Source organism: Pochonia chlamydosporia, chromosome 1, assembly GCF_001653235.2.
Source record: "Pochonia chlamydosporia 170 chromosome 1, whole genome shotgun sequence".
NCBI lineage: Eukaryota > Fungi > Ascomycota > Sordariomycetes > Hypocreales > Clavicipitaceae > Pochonia > Pochonia chlamydosporia.
In genome coordinates, this window is record NC_035790.1 from 7,230,103 (window position 1) to 7,249,748 (window position 19,646).

General features: G+C 48.9%; 5 protein-coding genes across 5 annotated transcripts; 4 read left to right on the forward strand and 1 right to left on the reverse strand.

Moving 5' to 3' along the window:
• VFPPC_01910 (basic-leucine zipper (bZIP) transcription factor) lies at nt 1–852 on the forward strand (the record flags this gene model as incomplete). Its single annotated transcript, XM_022428249.1, has 2 exons — nt 1–589; nt 707–852. 2 exons carry the CDS (start codon nt 1–3, stop codon nt 850–852), a joined length of 735 nt encoding a protein of 244 aa, XP_022284097.1.
• A 2,414-nt stretch (nt 853–3,266) lies between these two features.
• VFPPC_16665 (hypothetical protein) lies at nt 3,267–3,590 on the forward strand (the record flags this gene model as incomplete). Its single annotated transcript, XM_018294418.1, has 1 exon — nt 3,267–3,590. The coding sequence occupies one exon, from the start codon at nt 3,267–3,269 to the stop codon at nt 3,588–3,590; it is 324 nt and encodes a 107-aa protein (XP_018138680.1).
• A 1,705-nt stretch (nt 3,591–5,295) lies between these two features.
• On the reverse strand, nt 5,296–7,896 carry VFPPC_16666 (mutator-like element transposase; the record flags this gene model as incomplete). The annotated part of the gene is made up of 1 exon (XM_018294419.1): nt 5,296–7,896. The coding sequence occupies one exon, from the start codon at nt 7,894–7,896 to the stop codon at nt 5,296–5,298; it is 2,601 nt and encodes an 866-aa protein (XP_018138681.1).
• Nucleotides 7,897–9,873: 1,977 nt separating this feature from the next.
• VFPPC_01914 (hypothetical protein) lies at nt 9,874–10,783 on the forward strand (the record flags this gene model as incomplete). The annotated part of the gene is made up of 2 exons (XM_022428250.1): nt 9,874–10,146; nt 10,190–10,783. 2 exons carry the CDS (start codon nt 9,874–9,876, stop codon nt 10,781–10,783), a joined length of 867 nt encoding a protein of 288 aa, XP_022284098.1.
• A 2,865-nt stretch (nt 10,784–13,648) lies between these two features.
• Nucleotides 13,649–18,335, forward strand: VFPPC_16667 (kinase domain-containing protein; the record flags this gene model as incomplete). The annotated part of the gene is made up of 5 exons (XM_018294420.1): nt 13,649–14,002; nt 14,055–14,154; nt 14,203–14,390; nt 16,814–17,853; nt 17,900–18,335. 5 exons carry the CDS (start codon nt 13,649–13,651, stop codon nt 18,333–18,335), a joined length of 2,118 nt encoding a protein of 705 aa, XP_018138683.1.
• Between the last annotated feature and the right edge of the window lie 1,311 nt (nt 18,336–19,646).

Genomic DNA, 19,646 nt, shown 5'->3' on the forward strand with positions numbered 1-19,646 from the left:
ATGGCAGAAGAAAGAGTCATTGACCCTGTGCTTCTTGATCCTGAGCGGCGTTCCCTTTGTCGGTTTCCGACAAGTGTTTACGATCGGACAACTAATCCGTTGCTCTATCCGTTGTCGGGACATTACTCCGAGAATATTCCCAATGAATCAATAGAATCTAGCGCAGGAACGAAGAACAAATTAGCAAAACAGAAACCAGCTACCGCAAACACGGCCGGCTCCTTCCCAAAAACACGACGGCAGCCGGGACGGGAGGCAACAAAGGCTAACCTTCAGCTAAGTGCGGAGCCTAGCGCGAAGAAGTCAAGGAATCATCGTCAAAGATCTCTCGAAAGAAACCGCGTAGCAGCTTCAAAATGTCGGAAACGCAAGAAGCAGTGGACAAAAAACCTAGAACAGAAGCAATCTTGCCTAGAATCAATCCACCTTCAGCTTCAGGCGGAATGCATGAACCTCCGCAAAGAGTCGTCTCAGCTGAAGAACTACCTGATAAGCCATGCAAGCTGCCAGGATGCCAACATTGATGGTTGGATAAACAGCGAGGCTTTAAAATATGCTCGCAATCTACAATCTGCGAATCGTTTGAGTAGCAAATTTTCCGTACAAAGTCTACACAGTAAGTCAGCAGACCACGAGCAGTAACGGCACCGAATACTGCTACACCAACCATTTATCCACGTATCGACTGCTAACACTTATGTGATAGGAAATGTCTCAACTTCAATGAATTCATCGAGTACCAGTGCTGTTTCTGTCATATCGCAAGAATCACTAGACCTCGGAAATGAAGACTTGGAAAGTGATGAATATTCTGACGAGGATGATGACTCACAAGGCGATTCGGAGGGCTGACCAAATGAAGCCAAGTTTTAATGGTGCTTAGCAGTCAAAGCAGCCCACAAAAGCTAGCTCTTCAAAGTGAGAGAGTCACTCGACATCTCAATATCACTCAAAAATAAATTATGGGACGATGTCAAATGATTTGGGGTTAGAAGAGTATTGGAGATGGCGGTGAATGTGTTAATGAGCTTTTGGGTAACAATACAAAGGCCCTGCACATGCCCCATGATAGTTATTCACATACCCGTTATCCATGCACCGTGAAAGCAATGGTGATAATTGCATGGCGCAATTCGACAGTAATTGGGCAGTTTCTGAAGTCCATTTTTTCGATTTCAAGCTCACAAACCCTCACAGCCGAGTCAGCCAAGGGATACGCGCCGCTTCACGAATGGCGCTTCGCACGGGCTTGTTTGGAGTTGAGAACGAGCGAGCAATCGCGGTTCTGGCTGGGCTACCCTCGAGGAGAGAGACGCGTATATATATGCAGCTTGGGGCTCGTTCAATTAGGCAATGTGAGTACTTGCTAAACTTTTTAAGAAGTACTTATCCTGAGGTTAATCAAATGCCTTCATCCTACCGCCAACCGGGCTTGCCTTGCCCAGAAAATCCTCCAGCATTGCCAGCATCACGAGCTCCAAAACAAAACGGCGAGGAATAAAGTAAACACCAAAGCTATATGGATACTTTTTCTGACCTATGCCGGTTTTGGGTTCCAGTTTTGGGTTATCCTCTACGAAGTTGCTTTGTTGTACTCCAAGAACCGGGGGAATGCCGACAGTTACGGGCTCTTCCCTTTATGTGCTATGCAAGAAATTAACTTTTCCCTGGGATAGTGCGAGGACAAGCCAGTGGCCGGTTTGTATCCTTGGGATGACCTAACTCTATTAATGACAGCCGACTGGTGGATCCCACCAGTGGTGACTTTACCTGGTTCTGAGCTAACTAAGCTGCACTCCAGCCTTCAGTAGATCTTCCTGAAAGATGCGGTTACCATGCCGCGTTACCAATGGCATTTTATTTTGTCTGTAAGGATCAGGCCATATGATATTCGTGCTGTTTTCCGTACTTGCTCAGAAAATAAGATACCCCGCGACCACCGGTGAAGACGGAAAGATCGTGAATTGGTCTGAAAAAAGTTAATCCTGTCAGGCTGCCTGGAACATCTTCCAGTCGTAACGTCAAGGATGGAACATTCCCTCTTCGGCTGCGTGTGGCTTTTCAGCCGTCACATTCCAGCCAAATGGCCTTCAATTTCATCCAGAACACGAGACACATTCTATAAGATCATCAACTCTGATCCCATAATGATTACATAAAATATCTCGGTGATAATAGTGGCGAGTGGCAGTGCGATCTAGCAGGCAGAGAATGTCTCCCCTCCGTCAAGAATACACCCATCATACAAGCAGAGATAATACAATTATTAAGTTCTTAGCCTTAACAACCAACATAGCCCCGGTAGCAACTACAGTCGGATATCATGAATCTGACGTTTCTGATCTCGCCTTCAATCTATTTCATGCACATCCTCGGAGACTACCACACCGTCACAATCCTTTATGTAGCCTTTATCGTTGTATGCGTATACTCCCAGGCGGATGGAGTCTTTCATATGTATCTCATAGGCTACTAATTTGGAACTGAAGAGGGTAAGTTGTCCAACTTGTCGGTTGACTTGTAAGAAAGCTTTCAGAGTGTCGATAGGTGGCTTCCCAATGGACATTGGGTGACTCCACGTTGGTACAAAGAGTTACCGAATGCTGATGCTCCAAAGCTTTTCTGAAGCTGACAAGGTCTTTAGTCTCCTATTCCTTTATCCGCTTCTTGAACTTCTAAATCATGCCTGAAAGCAGAAAAGAGACAAGGCATCCCGGGCCCAAGTTTCTGACAAAGACGTAGCGAATCCATTAGCAGGACAGATTGTCAGACAACCCATGGGTAAAGTTCCGTTATTGACTGTAGGTGGGGCAAGCTGTACTGCCACGCCGCAAATTCAAGAAGTTGCGAACTTAGTCCTTATTTCCAAAAACCGAGTTCTTGGCGCTGGGAATAAGGACCCAAAATCTCAATCATCAACACCTTGAAGTTCCACGAAATGTAGATCATAACATGATAAAAGGTCCCGCCATCATCGATGGATAATTGTTCGAACTCGGCAACCTCCCCGGTCACAACTATCACCTGGGAGGCTCTACTATCGTCCAGGCTGTTACATCTTCGACATTCACCCGATGAGATGTGGAGAACCCTCTAGCTTTTACTCTAAAACTGTCACCTACTGCATTCAGACCAATATATAATTAGCCGGTTAGCCCTCAACAAACTTGCTACTTCGATGAATCACGAACATGCTTCCTTGTATCCAAATACACCCGGAAGTAGTCAGAACGACGAGAGTCGGTCGTCAAATGACTCGTTTCACTATGTTGGAAACTGAGAGAAGGCTGGGCATCGAAAAGCTGGATCGGGAGCACAAAGCAGGAAACCAAATGACAGGAAGACAGATGATACGGCGGTCGGGGCTTGAGGCTATACTAGTCGATGCCGAAGCCACTGTCGAGCTATCTGGTTCGATAATGCGCCAACTAGCTCGACAAGAAAATGCGCTTCTCGAATGTGTGGGAACGGATGGAGACATGGATGAAGTAATGAAGAAGCGACAGGCTGCTAGGACAGAGGCTGGTGACGCATTGCACACAGCACTGATGAATGATCCCAGTGGTCGCTCATCGAAGAGTATTCTATAGGTCGGGTGTGGGGCGTTTCTTGTTTACTCATGGGAATTTGCCTATAACGAAACCATCTTATATTGGAGGCTTTGTCTGTATATTTGATTTCTTGCCCAGCACCATGGACCAAGAAAAAGAGTGTCCAGATCACCAGAGTACCAGTGTCGCTGGTTAAGCTTAATTATGTTCTAGAGGACAGTGTACGCCCGCTGTAGACCTGAACCCGTCTCACGAGGAGGATGCCTCGGTTTTTGAGGAACTTGCTTTAATATATATATTTAAAAAGTTCTGAGTTGTGCTGTGAAAGGCGAATTACAAGTCGCAGTTGGTCAAGTTTATTACTGAACCGCGAGGCACAATTGTGGCTTGTGTGGCTGTGTAATACCACCCTTGTAGTGAGATGGTACTGGAAGGAAGAGCTTTTAACAAACGGAAGGAACTGGACAGCCCAGGTGGACTCTCCCCTTCCAAGAATTTTGCACTATTTGTATTGAAACTCTGGTCCTGTACCCGGCTTTCCTCAACACGTAATCCTCTCTCAGAAATGCGTAACCCTCTTGGAAACCAACAGCCTACGAAGCTGTTCTGCTTTGACGGACTTCCTCAGTGAGGGCTTGGTAAGTTTCCCCGGCTCGGAGACGCAGAACCGTGGCCCAAGCAATATCCCACTCCGCAGTCTGTAGAATCTCAATGAACGCCGTTTGTTGATCCAGCTTATCTTTCACTGCTCGCATCCGACGCGCAATAGTATGGAGTTCCGATTCGGGCTCGAGCTGCCCGCTTTCTATATCAAAATCAGACGGCGGAAGCAGATTGCCTGCCAAGGAAACGCTCTGTAGGCAAGTCGGTGATTGAGAACCGTAGAGCGATAGTAGATAGCTGGGCCAATACTTCTCTGGAGGAATTTCCTGCTGTCATGATACTTGAGATACTTGGCAATCGGGGTCAAGAAGCGAACAACCAGACAAGGCCATGCATCGCACCCTATCGCATCTGGGTTACATTGCTGCCTGAGGCAAAATTTAAGTGGCGTACTTCACTTCGCTTCGGTATCCAAGCACTTCCCGCGGCCACTAGTGTTGGTCCACTTTCCTTTCCTTTGCTTCCTCAACCAGCGAGAACTGCCGCTCATGGTCTTCTAAAACAGTCGGCTTCAGCCGCCTCGAGAAGAATATTACTCCAGACACTAAAGGGAAGCGGGTCTGGGAAGAGCGTAATTAGCAATATGAACGTACAATTTTTGAATGAAGGTTTGACAGAGGCTGCGCATTGATGAACTTGGCAACAGATACGCTTGTAAGCCGAATTTGGCACATTTTTCTTTATGATGCTTTGCAAAAGTTAACTCGAAGGTACAAGGTCGGCCAGAGTGGAAAGCCACAGATGGTCGAAAATAGGCCCCACTATAGCCGTAATATAGCCAATCCTGCGACAGGAATTTCGCCTTTCACTGTAAATATTACAATTTTAGTTTTTCGTGCAGTTGCAATACCGTTCACGGTGAGCAGACCTAACTGGTTAGGCCATCGGGTGACTATTCTTGGCACAGCGGTGATGTAAGCACAATGTGTCGTGCGGCGGCCCCTACAGAGGCGCCCGGGCGCGCATTTAGAATTGCGCGCCCTGCTGACTAACTATTTGCGCGCCCCTCCTCACGCACAGCTGCAGCAAAGTAAGGCTGCGGCCCAGTGATTTTTTAGTGATCGGTTTCGTGTTACCCTACCTACTGACCTAAGTACAATGCCTGTTGTGCATCACAATCCGCTGCCGCTGCCTCCCAGATCTCACGCATACCTCTTCTGTTAGAGAAGGGTTCGCCTTCCATCTCAGCCGCTACCAGTGCCTCAACACGAACCTCCTCTGCCCTGCTCCAATCAAGATACGCCATCATCTCCTCCTTAGTCCACTCTCTGGGGCCTCTCTGCATCATACGTTGCTTGCCCATCTGTTTCCAATCAAGACACCACTTGTAGCTTACTTTATCGTACCGTTGAGGCAGACCCATTGCCTTCCGATACTGCTGGTTAGTTTTAATACTGCCCCGAGGCTGCGCATTGTACCAAGCTTGTCTAGCTTCAACATATCTGTGGTGAATGGCTCGCGGGTCGTCGTATCTCAGCTCTGGCGCTGCCATCGTCTCTGCCGCTGCAACCTGGTCTGCCACTGTCTGGACGACCACGATGCAGTCTGCAACTTCCTCAATTGTAGATGTCTGGCTTGCCGCCGCATGATCTACCAATCCGTCCAACTCCTGGACTGTCTCTATCTGGCCCTCTCCTGTGTGGCCCGCCAGTACTTGAACTGCTGTCGTCAGATCTGCCTCTACCTGACCTACAGCGGCCTGAACTGAAGTTGTCTCTGTGGCTGCTGGTGCCACTGTTGCAGCTGATATCGTCTGCGTTATCTGTGCCGCCACTTCTGTAGCTTGTTCTGATACCTGGAAGAGCTCTTCATATCGCAGAGGGCATGCCTTCGAAGTCATGATGTGACCCAATGCGTGGCATCTGCTGCATGTAGGTTGCGCCTTTGGCCGCATTGTTTCTTGAATCGCTTCGAATGCGCTAGGCTCTCGCCTTGTACTTGTCACTGACCGATTGCGCCTCCGGTTAAACTGACTTGACACTGCTCTAGGCTCTAGCATTGGCTGTGGCTGAGATACATCTCGCTTTAAGTGCCAGTGGGGATGAAAGTGCTGTAGCGAGAGGGTTCGGCCTTCTTCCTCAAGCCTCTTCAGAGTATGAACACACGGCAGTCCAAATGAAGATGTGAAGGTCTTAGTACAGGCAGCTTTGAGTGGCTTTGAAAGCAATTGCCGTTGTTCTAGTACTTTACGCAATGCCTTATGGGACACCCAGCCCCTTACTGCCTCGAACAACACTCCAGAGACGTCTAGTGGCATTGATACTTGCTGAGAAGCCCGCATATACTTCAGCTCCTTCAGCTGATTTGTTACAGCAGGTCTCATGGCTTGCCAAACATCAAAGAGATCCAAGGTGGATATCTTAATATGTGCTTTGATCAATGAATGGATTCCTTCGGCCCTGGGAGATGAATTAGTCACTCCATCTTCTATCATTCCATAAGCCACCTGCCTTGAGGTAGCCACATTGCCAAAGTGTAAGTGTTTGTCGACCCATGCTCTGACGATCCTCTCTTTAAACGGGTCAAGCCAGGTTGTCCTGATATATCCCACTGCTTCTGTATAATTCTTAGCATATTTACGCTCAAATGAAGTCAGACGCTCTTGAAATATCGTTTCATTCGGTGAGGCTACAATTGAATGCCAGAATGCGTAGAACTCATCCCACCTCTTCTCTCCCTGGTTCTTGTCAGTCAGAAAAGCCGGCCGGCAATGCTGTAACACCGCCTTATTGACGTGCCAAGTGCAAAGCAGACCCTTGGACAAAGGGAACGAGGTTGCTGCAGCATTGATCGCGGCTTGGCATCGATCTGTCAAAACAACGGAAGGAAGGTCACGCTGATAGAGCGATCTGAGATGTTGCAATGCCCATAAGTAGTCGTCTTCTGTCTCTCCGGAGAGAAAGGCAAAAGCAACACAGAAAGATCGCTCGCAAGCATCAACGCCAACCATGTCAAGAAGTGGCATACTGTGCTTATTTGTCTTGTAGGTACAGTCTAGTAGCAGGACATCGGGATTACATTGGAGGTATGCAATAGAGTCCGGATGGGCAAAAAAGATTGCCGTAACCCGATTATCTGAATCCAACCGGATCTGGCACCAGAACCCCTCCTCATGCAATCGGTTGACTAGTGCCTGTATGCTGCTCTGGCCCTCGCGTAGATCCCTCCTTGCAGCTCCAATCTGATTGTATACATCTTTCTGAGTTGCAAGAGTATTGGAATTGTTGTGGAGATAGGTCCTGATTTCGCGAGGCGCAGCTCCAGAGGCAGTAAGATTTGAGATATCTTGAATATCTTTCTCGCTAAGCTGGCGATGTGATGGGTGTGCAGATGGGTCTTCGCTTGGCGGGTGGTTGTGTAGCACGTATTGTTGGCCTTGTCGATGGCTCAGGACCCAAGAGGCCCCGTCTAGGGATTCTTTCGCGAGCACTGAGAACTCGCACCCTGTTCCGCGGCTACATGTCCGGCGTTTTCGTTCGATTAATGTGCTTGGTGGAGGCTTATTCCGATCACAAGCAAAAACAACTTTAACACGGCCATTTGGAGTCTTGGAAGATTTTCCGGTGGTAAAGGCGTAGCCTCTGGGCTTTGCCCAGGAATTTATAGCGGCAAGGAGTGATGCGCGTGAATCGTATACACCCTCCGATGGGAGCACGTCATCAGGGAATACTGCTTGGGCCATGACGGAACTGTGCAGGCAGCAGCTACATGCCTTGTTGCGCGTATGGAAGGGGGGGCGCGCAAATAGTTAGTCAGCAGGGCGCGCAATTCTAAATGCGCGCCCGGGCGCCTCTGTAGGGGCCGCCGTGTCGTGCCGCTTGATTTGCGGACCCACAATCCTAAATCTGCGAGCTCGGTCTGATGTCTTGGAATCGTATGTCCAAGATCCAGCGTCCAGACATTGAGCCGGGTTGGGACAACACATGCCGCATAGCGAACGCCTTAAGTTGCGAACTTAGTTCTTATTTCCATAAATTGAGTTCTCGCGCTGGAATTGACAACCTGAAGTCTCAAATCTCAAACCTCAGCATGTGAAGGTTTCGCAAAATGTAGACCATAAAATAATAAAAAGCCCGCCATGTTCGATCAGTACATGTTCAAAATCCGCAACCTCTTCAAATCATTCACTTACTCTATTGCAAATGCCTGCCTATTATCGACTCACAATTGATGAGAACGATGAACCTGTCCTCGTCGTTGTTCTGCCGCTTTGCCATGATGGCGAAAAAGACCTCAATGACGAGGCTGACAGGACACCGGAGGAGGGAAACATTGATGATCTGACAGCAAGGCCGCCCGCCCCAAGCCCTGAGACGGGAATTACGTATGGGGAATGGGCTTCCTTTGTTATTTTGGTGGTTTTTCTTGTCGACTGTCTGTTTAGACTTCTATAAGTGACGCATTATGTAGTTTCCCCATGTGATCAGCATGCCTAAAGCCTTACAGCATGAACCGCATGCATTCAATACCTCATCCCGCGTTACGTCTTCGTACCTTTGAGATTTAGATGATTAGCAGGAATATGTGAGACTAGTAGCTTGTGAAGTTGTAACAAAATAGGCATGAAGTGTGATGAGGTAATGCAATGGAATGCTGCCCCTGAGTTTAATTGCTTATATCGACTTAGCCAAACCTTGCGTACTTGAAACACATCTACAGATGGTGGCGTGACATCTGCGATGGCGACAAGGAGGCTATGAGACAGATCACGCGGGGCACAATCACGGCCCTCGAAGGGAAGGCGCCAGGGGCCTGTTCCGCCGACCACCTCATCCTTTCAAGGCGGGTACGGAGTGGCGAAATTTTCGAGAACTTCTCGTGAAGCGCTCTGGTCTCGAGTCTGCAGCTCTTCCAGACGATGTCTTATTCCGTCTCTATTTACTTTTTTCGAGGACCGAAAACTTCTGAGTGACGCTGCCGGCTGCATCAGGAAGTTACTGCACGTGGGACGCAAAGACGCTGTAACTGGCGCCCTCGAGGAAATATTCAGCGATGCGAACCAAAGAAAGGACCGATGCGTCATTCAGTTGTCAGAGACAAGTTTTGCCAGCGTGGCAGGAGACATCGACACTCGGGTGGACCTGGGGATGCGACAGCTATGGCTAGCGGCTTTTCGCAACTATAAAGAGCTACCTCCCGACACGCAAAATAAGGGCCCTCTCGCGGTATCGCGAACCCGGGCGGACGAAACAGTTCTATACGAGCTTGCGTCTCTCGCTGCGCGACTTGGATTCGAATCAGACAAGCTCAGCGAGATCTTGCAGACATCGTCCGACCGGAGCCTGGCTGAACACGCACTTTTCGCAGCCCGCAAGCCCGGGCGGTATATGTTTCGAGATCCAGAGGCATGCATACAGCAGATACTAGATGCTTTTGCGGCTGCTGTGCCGGCTTCTGAAAGCGTTACGCTACACGAGACAGGAAATGAAGTAAGAGAGCTCGAGCAGCCGCCACAGCGATGCGGACGACCAAACGATGTTGACTATAAATACGACAAAACCTGCCTCTTTCTGCCACGAATGCACGATGAAATGATAGCGAGATGGGGGAGATGACATCGACGTTCATTCGATGGTCTGTTTACTGTGCGTATTTTGGAACCCCATCGTCCTTAGGAGGTCTTGTTGCTAGCAAGGATGCTACCGGGGATGACGTAGCGATGGCCAGCAATATTCCTATCGAAAGTGAGCAGCCTGAGCTTGTTGGAAACAGCGTTAGGCCGACGACGATATGCGAGGAAGACGTGCTTTTGGCCATCACAAGGCAGGAGCTCGAGCTAGAGCAAGCGAGACACAGTGATATAACCTGTCAAGTGAGGGACATAAGATCGAGACTCGAGGAGTTGGCACAAGACGAAGCGTCGCAGCAGGAACCTCTTAGACGAAGTCAATCGGCAAACTGGAGAGCAGAACGTGCGGCTCGAGGAATTACGGCAAGAGTCAATTTTGGAAGGGGAAAAACTGAATCGGCTAAAGACAATAGTAAATCTGGAGCAGAGTAGATTAGATGACGGACAAAGGCTGGGGGCTGAAGTCATCTCGGAGCAAGGGGGACCTGCAGTTGAGTCGGCCGCTGGGGACGCCGACGGTTCGAGGCAGACCACATTGGCGGGCTTTGGATCACAAGGAGCAGAGACCCAAATAGTGCCGCGGCGGACAGACCGAAACACACGATTCAATTTCCAGGAGTTTGTGGCACATGAACCCGACAAGGAGCACCAGGGCGCTCTGGCGATTGTTGCAGAAGCAGCTGCAGCGGATGGAGGCGAGCCAAAGCGGACGATTCGCATCGACTTTGTTCATGTAGAACCTGGTGGTGATAGTTTTGTGATCTCGGATGTTGTGGAAGTGGACCAAGCAAACTCGGACGATCTGGCACGGGTGAGGCGGATTGCGAGGGACTATATGAGGAAGGGGTATTATTTGTTTGATAAGGAGCGAAACCAATTCAACCCAACCGATTGTTTTCGCAAAGTTGTTGACGATGGCACTCACATGATTGTGCTACAGCGAATACTTGGTGACGAACACCAGGAAGAAGATAGCAGTAGAGCTAAGAGACGACGCTGAAGCGTAGACGAATTTACACCAGCTGACGTGATCGCAATTCAAAACGCCTGTGAGGTACTACGATGAGGCCGCTTGGCCCATTTTGTTTTGTCCAGAGGCAAACTTTTTTGTGCTGATCCAAGCGTCTGCTGGGTATCGAGGGCCTGTGAGCGCGGATGCCCTAATGCGCCCAAGTGAATCGGCGTGATGGTAGAGGAGTGAGTTGGGTGCCGAGCAGGCTTGAATGCAGCCGCCCAGGTAGGCGCTTGCTTTTCCGCTTGTGTAAAACTCGGCTTGTGCTACCTGTGTCACGCGGCATGTGGCGCGGACAGATGGGCTCGCGTAAATGATGGCTGAAGCCGACAAGCCAAAGCAAATCCGGGGTGGCCCGTAATTGGTTGCATTCATTCAGCGAAGGCCTATAGGCACAAGAAGAAACAAAATTCTTCAATTGATGCACTGGTTTGGTTCCCGAATAATTTACCGGGCCCTTAAAGTATCTTAATTATTGCATAATAAGAGTGCCCTCGCGTGTCCCAAGTCAGATTTACAGTGCGTCAAATGGTTCAGACAGGTCTATTTTGAGACCACCCTCCATCCCCGCGTTAATATCACTGGAGAGGACCGCCATGAAATATGTATTGAGTTGACACTAGTTAGCCTACACTCGACATATGTCCAGACCTGGCTTAAACATTTCACAGAGATAGACTATTCTGGCCTCGATCAAACTAAAAGAAATCTCAGCATGTCGGTTGCCACCTGTAGTAACAGAGCACGCAATTTTATTGATTACCTAAAAGGCTATTTGAAGTCGATCGAATGATTGAGTGATTCGACACATCCTAATGCTGTTGCCTAAAACATTTCTACTTGTTGTCCCGATTGTGCGGGGGAGGCAACAACTCGAGAATGCTAATGCTTCAAAAATCGACCTTTGCCATATCAAGAGCTGTCGAGTCCTCTAATCATGGATGGGGACCGCCTCACTTACACTTCAATGCCAAGCACTGATGCGGAGTTCTGAAGACACAGTATTTGCAACAGAATTTGACTGACTATGAAATGTACGCATTCGATGCGTCTTGTACTGTACTGTCCAATTTTGTCTTTGTGCTGGCCGCGGCTGATAGGAACTTCAGCCGCATGCTATGAACCAACTACACGAACAACGGGTGAGAGAGATTGACAGCTGATTCATGGTCAAGCTGCATTAAGCTGACCCTCGGCCCCGTCTACATGCCAGTAAATCAGCTCAAACCTCGCAGACAAAAATTGACAAGTGCGTGTAGTTGCCGAGCTTACCATAGCAGGGCGCTCCCTCTACCAACCATGCCGAATTTGCGTGTACTCGGGCGAAGATTTCTCAGCAATCACTTCGCTGGCACTGCACATCATAGCACCTGTCCGCCTCATTATGTAGGGATGGTAAGGCTTGCCTGCATGATATGTTCCTGCACCTGAAGCCTTTTTCCTTGGTCGTCTCGTCTTTGATTCGGTGGAAAAAGGGCTTGAGGCAGTGCTCAGTGAGTCTGAGGACCATGGCTGTGAGGAGGGCTGATTGCTTTGGATTTGCCCTTCGGCAGCCTCATATTGCCTTTTCACCCGGCGGAGAAGATGGTGGAGCATTGAGATGTGTTCTAATGCCAAGGTTTTAGTACTTCGAGTCTCCCATTTCCGTAATAGACCTGTCTGGGTATATATATCTCATGCTCTAGGAATCAATATCAAGGGTTGAATTCCATCCGCCGCGTCAAACAAGCTTATACAACCTTACGATTTCAACATTTTTCTGAATTTGTGTTCTACTAGTTCCCAACATGAACCGAGAGTTTCCTCTTCGTGTGATTCCCACCTGCACACCCTGCAATAAACCGGCTATTAAAACGACTATTCAGGAAAACAACCCGAATGGCAACGCTGGGCGGCCGTATTATTATTGTCGTTCAGGGCACAAATTCGACTTTATAACTTGGGATGACAAAATAGGTATCTTCCCAAGTAACCCTCATTGCGACTGTGGCTGTCATAGTCGGCGAAACACTGGGAAGGGAGGCGACTGGTACGCTTGCTCCTCCGGAGAATGCTCATTTCGACAGGACGTTGGCGAATCCCTGCCCTACTCTGCTGGCAATCAAGACTGTTCAGCTTTGCGACCCTACGCGAGGTATGTAATGTCATTCGCTTGAGAACATCCCGAGTTGACCGGCACATTAGTCTTCAAAAACCTGAAACGAAGCCGTATATGGAGGTATTTCTCTCTACATATACCATCCTGACAAAGTTCATCGCACTGAACAGAATACACTCAGACAAAAACCATGCCTGGAGCCGAGCCGAGAGGGCGGTCTTCTAAGCAGCCAGGAAAGCGATTCCGACTTGCGTATAAACGTTTCGTTATTTGGGCCCTCTGTCTCAAGCGTTGTCAATGCTCCGGCGTGATTTTGTATGATGAAGAGAATGGCCGAGGTACGATGGAATATTATGTCAAGCGGTAGATGCGAGACTGTCTCCAATTACAAAGACTAGGGAGCTAGGGCCTGGATGGTAGCCTCCAGTTGCATTATGTACAGGGTTGAGGAGTGCTCTACTTCACAACTTGAATTTACGGTGGCCACTTTTGGATCGTCAAATGAATTCTATGAGCCGGTTGTGTTGCCGATTTGAGGGAAAATGCTTCGTTTGTAAAAACTTGGGCTCAGCCAGAACGAGCTCGAATCACTTAAGGGTGTCCATTTTTGGCTGCGTGCTGCTGTTGCTGCTAGAGCAGCGTTACTGAGGCCACAAGTGGCTCATGAGGAGACCAGAGGTAGTCTTGTTACCGACCTTTAAATACACTTCCCTCTTGCATCTAATATTGCTTCCTGATCTTTTTGCTAAGACAATATGGTTGGCATAAGCAACGCTGACGAGTCTTACGAGCAGCAGGTGCATGGCTACCGACCGATTGGGTGTGGCAACAACGGCGAGGTAGTTGTGGAAGTATCCTGTAAGGAATTGGGCTACCAGGGAATGGTCTGCGTACAAGAATTTTCTGGACCGGACGTCGAGAATAGGTTAAACTTTGTGCGGCGACTTCGCCATCAAAACTTAGTAAATGTACTAGGCATATTCCGCGATATAAACGCCGTACACAAGGCTTCTGTTACCTTCGAATTCATGCCTGTTGTTATGATCGACCTGTGTGGCCAGGTACATTCATATCTTAATGAGATTAGGCTGGCGGCAATTGTAGGGCAGGTGGGTACTCGGTCGACCGTCATTGGTTGTCATTCTTGTTAACTGATAGTAGGTATGCCAGGGTTTAGCTTTCCTTGAGAATGCAGAACTGCAAAACACGGTGATTAGCAAGAGAAGCGTTTTGGGTGACTTGAACGTCAGTGTGAAGATCCGTAGGTCTCCCCCGCTGCTCGTTGCAGTGCTCACTAATCTGCTGCTAGGTGTGCAACCTTGGTGTGAGCCATGCTACCATCCTCCGCAGCTGCTAGCATTCGCACAGCATGTCATGTTCCCATGGAAACTACGCCCAAATATGGTAGAAGACGAGACCAAATGGGCAGAGAATTCTTATGCAATGGACTTCTGGAGAAAACTGCCGTGTGCAACCTCCATGGGGGGTGTCGTAAAAGTAAGTGCAATCTACAGGCAGACTGGGCCAACGCAGACTAAATTTACCAAAGTGTGCCCTGCTGGCGCTGCCTTGGAGGACAGACCATGTGAAAGAGCTAACAGGGCTCGCACTTTGGCAAGGTAATGTATAGAAGTCTCAAAAACAATGGAACTACCGAAAACCCACAAGTAGAGCCTACATAATACCAAGCGTACTGGCTCTCTCCAATAAATATAGCTCATTTGTCTCAGCCTGTTGTGTCATTACAGCAACGGAAGCCTTTGCGAGTGGACAATTTGTAGCCTGGGTCGGCGGGAGATCTGCGATATGGTATGCCTAGGGCGGGCGGCATTCGGGTCTAACGGAGTCTACGCAGTCCTGATTTCACCGCCATAACATCTGCTGCTTGAAATGAAAAAAAAAAAAAAAATAAGAAGCAACATACCGGTACCCAGGCACACATGCTGTTGTAGACATTACTTTGCCCACTATTAAGCGATTGTAACACTGTATATATAATCGATTAAGCTGCGCAAAACGTTCAGTACCACGATGTCAACAAGAGGTATGTCGTGCTCTTAACTGGGTGGCTGCAGCGGAGACGTAAATCAGGTCGAGGACCTCGCACCCGCTTCCCCCACCCCACCACCTTCATAGAGTTTTCAGAGGCGGTGTTTGCCGTTTGGTCTGGCGGGGGCTTGTGCTTCTTCATACCGAGGTGATGAGACAAGACAGGGCTGAGAACTGTGGATGGATGGGCAACTCACAGACTGCAAATGGCCCGTTGCCGGAGACAGATTATGGAAACGTCTGCTCTTATCGGCTGATGGGAACTCCTGACAAATGGGTTATTGCATCATCAACGCGCCGCATTGGCTTTGGTGCCTGACTAAAAGGCACTCCACCCAATCTTCAATTGTGGGTCCTGGTGATGGCCAGCAGTGTCCTGACCAGTCAGGTCGTCGAGCTGGACCAGAGGGATACTGGCCTTCACATCGCATTCATGCGTACAGAGGGGTCCAGGTTCAGCGTCCGCCCAGATCTTACCAATTTGTTAAGTCTCCACTGCATCTTATCGTGGTCCTACCTAACATTGTGTAAGTAAATTAGCGGACGCTGAAACTGGACGGCGCTGTACAGTAAGAAACATTGTCAGATAGGATATGAAAACCGCATCGTGCAGTATTGATCTGTCTCGTTAAGCTTTTGTCCATGTGGACGATTAAATAAAAAGCCCGACACCGTCTATTCATACATCTGCAAAGCGTGCGCCCTATGCAAGATCTCCCCCGCATCGATCTTCAGTTACAGGGTATCTAATGGCACACAGAAGACACCATTATTTATTCCCACACCGTCTACCCTACTTTTTCACCTGTCCGATGTTGAGGTTGAGGATTCGCTTGCATGGCGTGCCATTTCTGCCGCTGTCACTTGTAGAGGTAGTGGAAAGCTGTTTTGCTGTCGCTTCACATTAGTATCTTCGTTAATGTAGATCGCATTAAGGGTTATGCCTTACAACTTCTTCTGGAGTCAGCGGCCAGCTCTCGCCGCCTGATCTGAACTCATACACCTGACCTTTACGCCTAACCAAGACATAGACATCTGCATGGTACGCTCTATGTACGTCGAATCCGCTTTTGACGAATGTACGCCACCTCTTGCGGAAGTTTTCGCTGCTCCTGTCCCTTTTCTTTGGTTTACTTGGTACGGCAGTATGCATTGGGGAGATTGAGGTGGTGGATTTATTTCGTAGAACTCGAGAGGTTCTACCCTCTTATAGCAGACCATTTACCGCCGGCACTTTGTGACATGAGCCTCGACGATACTTAGAGCGGTGACATAATTAGAATGCGCTCACCTTTGTTGACAACCATGAGTACACAATCGGACTCACATTGAGTGAAAAGCAGACACCCTCCCTCTTGGGGCGATTGTGGCATGCGCAATGGGTCTCCGCAAAATGGTGCGTCAACCATTCACGCTCGCCCCGTCGTCCGCCAAATGGTGACGTAAAATCCCATTTATCACAAAATTTGGTTTGGCCACTTCGATTTCGTAAATATATTGAGGAGCTCTCTCGTTTCCCTCTTCTCAGAGTGTGATGCGATTTGACAGCATGCGATGAACAAAGCGTGCGACAAACATCACGTCAGTACGACCGTCTAGGGAAGGCTCCAGAAGGTGGGGCGGGCTGCCTGTCAGGCAGTTGGGATGGCCTGCATCCATGTTCCTGAGACCAGGGGAGGGGTATAAAATCACCTGTCAGTCCAAGCCACCTCCATGCAGGATCCTCGACCTGCTGTGCAACCAGTTGTCACAATGTCCGACGACATTACAGCATTATTACAAGAAAAACTATGTGAGCTCACAGATGTCACTAAGGTTGAGAAAAGTACCATTTCCTACTGAACTCAAATGATTTTCTAACTTCGGCGTAGCTGATTGATTGCGTTTTGAGCGATGACCGGTGTCGACAACTTTTGATACAAAGATTGCAGCCGGCCATTATGCGAGAGCAGCGGCCGACACTTCAAAATATAAGCCTGAGTACTCCTGCGTCGACACCACGACCTGAACGATTCGTAACAGAGGAGGCTGCGGTGATCGAGAGGTGTGACCCTCCTCTCTGTGAAAAACCGCCGTGTGACAATGCATCACTTCGTGCCAATTCGCCATTAAGTACTCACTGTGGCGATAATGTGCCGGCCAATCTGAATCCGAACGAAGAAGTAGTGCGTGACCGTGGCCAGACGCCCGAGGAAATGAATGCCCCTTCATATCCATCTCCGTCACCAACGCCTAGGCCCCAACGTAGATCCCGCGTTACCGACGGCAAGGACAGCGTTGCCTCGACCGAGCAGCCGGCCCGTAAGCGCCGACGAACGAATGAAAAAGAAAAAGACACAGAAAGAATGCAAGCGTCGTCGTCGTCGTCGTCGTCGTCGTCTATACAACCCCCGCGTAAAGTTCGTGGCCCAGGGAAGAAAAAAAAGAAAGTCGTCCCAGAATTTCGCACCTTAAAGGAGCCACTGCGACGTCAAATTAGCGAATATACTGAGCAGGATGCCATCCGAGACGTCGGTCGACTGATTGACGCCTTTGTGTCCCAGTCAGTTGAAGAAGCGATGATTGACTCAACGGGCTCTTGGGTGAGCAAAATGAAATGCCACATAGATTTCTGTGACAGACTGCAGGCCAAAGGTAAGGCCTTAACTATTAGGGGCCTGGTCCAGCGTCGATTCAACGTGCTTCTATTGATTGCCGAGTTTCTCCGTCTCAAGAAAGAAGAGAAGGAAGGGAAGCGATCTGGCGACATTGCATCAGAGATTAAAAAGGGACTATTCCCAAACAAGACCCGTGGGAAGGCGAACTCTGAGTGGGATAACATTTATCGGGAAGGAAAGGTATTGTATGACGCAGTTCAAGAGAATGGATTTGGAGTACTCATCTTTCCACTGTGTGGCGTGACTAAGAAAAGGTTCGTGTTACGGGTCCACTCACGGTCCGGGGGCTAACGACAACAGCTTAAATGGCGTTAGCCACCAATCGATGACTGACTTCATCGACTACATAGACAAGTGTCAGCCAAACCTCAAAGAAAGACTTCGCAATCTGTCTTACATTCTGCCCAGATTGATGACTCAGGGGTTGCCACCTGGTGGCTTGGGGGTCGATACGTTGGATCTTGACGGCACGGATGCTATTAATCGCTGTTGCCCATTGCCCCCTGGTGTTGACGCTGCGGAATTGCATACGGCGATGTCCTTTACAGTCATTCCATCCTGGCCGAAGCAAGCAGCCGTTGATGTTGTGTCCTTTCAGGATAACGATTCTCCCACCGACCAGGGAGAACTTCCGTCACAGGTATCTTGGAATTTGCCTTCAGAAGCAAATGGTCTTTATGGCGTTGATTACGACTTGGGCTCCGGAGATACCTTGGATCAACAATTTTTGGCGTAACTTTTGTTTTGTGATGCCGCAAGCGCAGATCGGTGAATTGCTGTAGTTAGCAGTATTAGTATTGTATAGTAAGCTGGGTGTTGTATGGTATTTATATGTTTTATTCTCGAAAGAATGCATGCAAAAGTAAAAACGCCGCTCGCTATGGATCTGGAACCTGTATCAGCCCGCAAACTGCGGGGATCCTGACCGGTCAGGATCCGCCCAGAGCCTCGATTCAGAGGCTGCAGAGAAATGTGGGGTTGACTTGTAAGGCCTGCAGCTTCGTGTTCACTTGGACGTGTTCGCTGAGTGATGCTCCTTGCAAGATGTTCACTGAATATGGAACCTTGCTCCTGCCGCCAACTCGTACGACCACACCTTGTTCTCTGAGGCGTCAGCACCGCCCTGGGCCATGTAACTGTTATGCTCTACGAAACAAATAGTGTCGTAAAAGGCGCAGTGCTACAATCCAATGGCCAAAACCGAACCAACTGGCGGCTGTAGCATGCCAATGCGTAGTGCTGTACAAATGCGTAGTGCTGTAAATGCGTAGTGCTACGGGAAGTGTAGTGCAACAGGAATGTCGGGAACGTGTAGTGCTGCAGCATGTGTTCGATAGCCGCAGGTGGGTCTCCACATTTCTGTAGCACCACATATTTCTATTGCACTACACATTTCCGTAGCACTACACATTTCCGTAGTACTACACATTCCCGTAGCACTACACATTTCCGTGTAACGGTTTAAGCTGAATATATGAACAACTAGCTAGACGACTATAACAGGTATCTAAAAGGTAAAGAAGAAAGGAAGAGAAGGAGAGCTCCTGAGCTCCACGCAGCTGATCTCGCTTGCGGACAGCGATAGAGGCGAGAGCACAGCTAAGCCACCATCGGGCTCAGCCTATTACACCGCCACCCACGCCCCGAGTCTGTCCCAGGACAGTTGGATCTCGTGTCGATGAACCAGGCAATAGCTCCTGCATATTTCACAGGGTAGTCCATATTGACGCTTCTTGAGGGCTGGTCTTATCGAGTATTAGTTGTCTCTGCCTCTGATACTATACCATCCCTGTTGACAGCTTTCTGTTGAAAGCAAAGCCCCAATTACAGGCCCCGAAAGGTAATCCAGGGTTCTGTATCGGATCTTGGCACTGCGACGTAGAACTACAGTCAGATGATAAGAGAAAACGTAATCATGCGACCTAGCTATCTATGTATCCGAATACACGCAAATAATGTGTGGATGCTACTATACAATTATCTTGTTATTCACCAGATGTCCAGTGACTTCTCATACTGGCGGTGATAATTACGACTCTCAGTGACC